This window comes from Anneissia japonica, unplaced genomic scaffold, assembly GCF_011630105.1.
Source record: "Anneissia japonica isolate Jap-2015-1 unplaced genomic scaffold, ASM1163010v1 scaffold287714_len2871179_cov188, whole genome shotgun sequence".
NCBI lineage: Eukaryota > Metazoa > Echinodermata > Crinoidea > Comatulida > Comatulidae > Anneissia > Anneissia japonica.
In genome coordinates, this window is record NW_022755542.1 from 715,778 (window position 1) to 719,020 (window position 3,243).

Below are 3,243 nucleotides of genomic sequence, written 5' to 3' on the forward strand. Positions count from 1 at the left end.
CATGAGACTCACTTCGCAGAAAAAATTAATAAATGTTCCGTATATACTCAAATGTTCGTCCTCGGCACCTTATGCCAACATTGTCAAAATGACAGATTAATGTTACATAAGAACATGAAATTTTATAAAACTCGTAAATTTTGAATTGCTATAACTTTTCATTTTCTTGGTCAATTTTCACAAATCAAATTGCAGTTTATAGAAGCATTTAACAAGCTCGCGGTAAAAAAAAAAATCAAATGTAACAGACATTGCGAAGTACCCAAAATTAATAAAATAAAAACTAACACCATAAAACGAATGGCACGCATAGACTAATAATTGACGGCTGTACTCGCAACTAGTATCGGATTGTCGATGCCACAGTAAAGATCAAAGGACTGTACGCACGCGCTATGTTCGAGAGCGGAGATGTGCGTCCTTTTGTTGAATTACCTTGATAGAATCCCGTGAAAGAGAGTTGGCCATCTGCCTATGCCATTCAGAACCAGCTGCGAGTTATGGCCTTAAGGTTACCTATAACTTTACTTGTGCAAAAATGTTACAATGCAAGCCTATTATAAAATCGTATCAATGTTTGTCTTAAGGTGCAATGGGTTTCCTACAAATTGTAGCGATTCTTATATATAAGAGGTTTGCTTAGGGGTTATCACTAAACTTGTACGTGAATGTTGTAGAACATGCGCTTACGTCGCTATTTCATGCTTTACGTTCAATCCATCAAGGTAATAGGCTACTAATTGTAAATCTTGGTTTATACATTTAGAAATATTGGAACATTCAAGTTATCGTGTCAGTAAATTTGCAATATTATAATCTATGTGTTATTAATTTTTCGTTTAAAATTTTGCAGAACGGGTGTTTATTTTACAAAAGACGAGCGATATCCTGAATTTCGTGTTGCACGTCGTTTACTGGTTTAGGAGATATGACTCGGATTTCGAAAGTTTCTTTCGCTCTGCGTTTTCGTTCTCTTTCTTCAGATTCATGATGTATCACATGTTCCTTAACGCAATTGCTTTTCGTCGTTTTTCTTCAGGTGTAAAATACTTAACAATCGTTCTTTTAATATCATTTGTAAAAGCAACATATAAATATGGGTTTATAGCCGAGTTGAAATAGCCTAGCCAAGTGAAGCCCATATATGCGTCTGGGCTAATGTAGACGCCGGGAAGCCGTGATATAATATTTACAATAAAATATGGTGTCCAGCAGACAACAAAACAACCAACGATGATACCGATCGTGACAGCTGCCTTATTTTCCCGCCTTTTCACTTGATTTGGACACCCAGATGGGCAATGGTCGTCTGCCGTTACAACCGTTGCGTTTATTCTCTTTGATTGAAGTTTAGCTTCCCGATATAATTTGAAATACAACGTACACATGACGATAAGCGGCAAGTAGAAAGAACAAATTGAAGATACGATTGAAAAAATCGGATTGAAAATCTGATCGCACGTCCTTTCTGGTCGTGTAAAATTTTGAGGCCGATCAATTTTCAAAGCAATCGGTATGCTTGCCAAGCACAAGGATATTAGCCAGATGAAGAATATAAACTTAAAAATTAGATGTTTCGAAATCTTGGAAACATAATAAAATGGCTTGCTAATCGAAACAAATCTATCGCCCGCGATAGTGCAAAGAGTTAAAATGGAAGCTGTGCACGCTAATACATCAAATAAAATCCAAACTTCGCAGAAAAATGAGCCCCATTTCCAGACACCAGTCACAAAGTATTGGATAGAAAATGGCATGACCATTGAAGACACAATCATATCTGCAGTAGATAAGTTTGCAACCAGAATATTTTGATGGTTGTGTAAATGTTTTGTGACAACAACAACGCTAATAAGAACAGCATTCCCTAATATAGATCCAACAGTAATGAATGAAAATAAGACAGATAAATAAATGCGAATCAGTGAATCGTCATCATCAGGTTTTGAATCGAGGGATAAATTAGACCAAGGAGCATCGTAAAGGTTCTCTTGGTATACATTGTTCTCTGTATCAGCATCCATCGTCTCGTTTACTTTAAAGGACAACACGCCTGTAATTGCATATTCTTCCATATTCTGTGGAAGAGAAAGATTTAATTGACGTCAAATATTTAATTTCACCGCAAGAACTTTACACGCATTTTTGTTTGAGGATATTACAGTAGACATACCCTTATAACAATTGTTAATGTAAACGTACCGTAACACGACATATCGGAACACACACTTAATTACAATTAAACAAAACCTCTTCTGATTAAATTTTCTTACGATTGGCTGTAATATTTATCGTTTGCTGTTCATTACTTAACCATCTAGGACACTGGCTTAATTGGGAATTGAATTTAATTGAAAATAAAATATACACACTCTATTGCACACGACTGAAGGAACTGAGGTAGTTATCGACGCACTGCAAATAGAAATGATCAATTTGATACGCCCTCATATCAGAAATATACTGTAGCATATAGATATATAGATAAATAATAATAACAGTAGAAAAGCTGCGTGCCTGGTCCGTTAGAACTCCACGATATCCTATAAGGTTTTTTATTTTATAGCTTAACCACAGCTTCATTATGTGTGTGCGTTTCAGTCAGTTGTTTGAGCATGGTGAGCCGAGTTGTCATTTAATCATAAATAGAGATATCTTAGTTTTAAATAGAGATATCATAGTTTTTAATAGAGATATCTTAGTTTTTAATAGAGATATCTTAGTTTTTAATAGAGATATCTTAGTTTTAAATAGAGATATCTCTATTATCAAAAGTGCATTTTCTTACTATAAATTGTGATATGATACAGAGCTAAGCTCCAATAAACTGTCTTGCAATATCTGTGCTATAATATACAAATTGTCAAAGTTTAAGAGGAAGTGTGAAACAATAACAAAATTCTGAAAAATTTTAAGATTTTAAATGGTTTTGACAATGTTTCAATTGATTCTTTTTTGAATTAATGAACACATTTTTTCAATTAAAATTCGAGGGATTTGTTCAGTGGCAGACATTTATTCTTTTTTTTCTTTTACCTGATAAGGAAGTTTCCTCTAAAACACTCACTCATTTCAAAACAAAACTTGATCAATCATAGGCCAGCCTTCCACTAAAAGTTGCATCATAATCAAGATATATCATATCATTCAAGAGGGGCTTATAAGAATAGCATAGTCTTTACTTCGGAATTGGTTCCGGAAACAAGTAAAAGTAAGAAAAACTTACCAATTCAGTCAAATTTG

General features: G+C 34.2%; 1 protein-coding gene across 1 annotated transcript; it reads right to left on the minus strand.

Annotated features, from left to right (window-relative positions):
• Positions 1 to 856: 856 nt before the first annotated feature.
• On the minus strand, positions 857 to 2,901 carry LOC117123693 (beta-2 adrenergic receptor-like). The gene has a single exon (XM_033269706.1). The coding sequence runs from the start codon at positions 2,073 to 2,075 to the stop codon at positions 996 to 998; it is 1,080 nt and encodes a 359-aa protein (XP_033125597.1). The 5' UTR covers positions 2,076 to 2,901; the 3' UTR covers positions 857 to 995.
• Between the last annotated feature and the right edge of the window lie 342 nt (positions 2,902 to 3,243).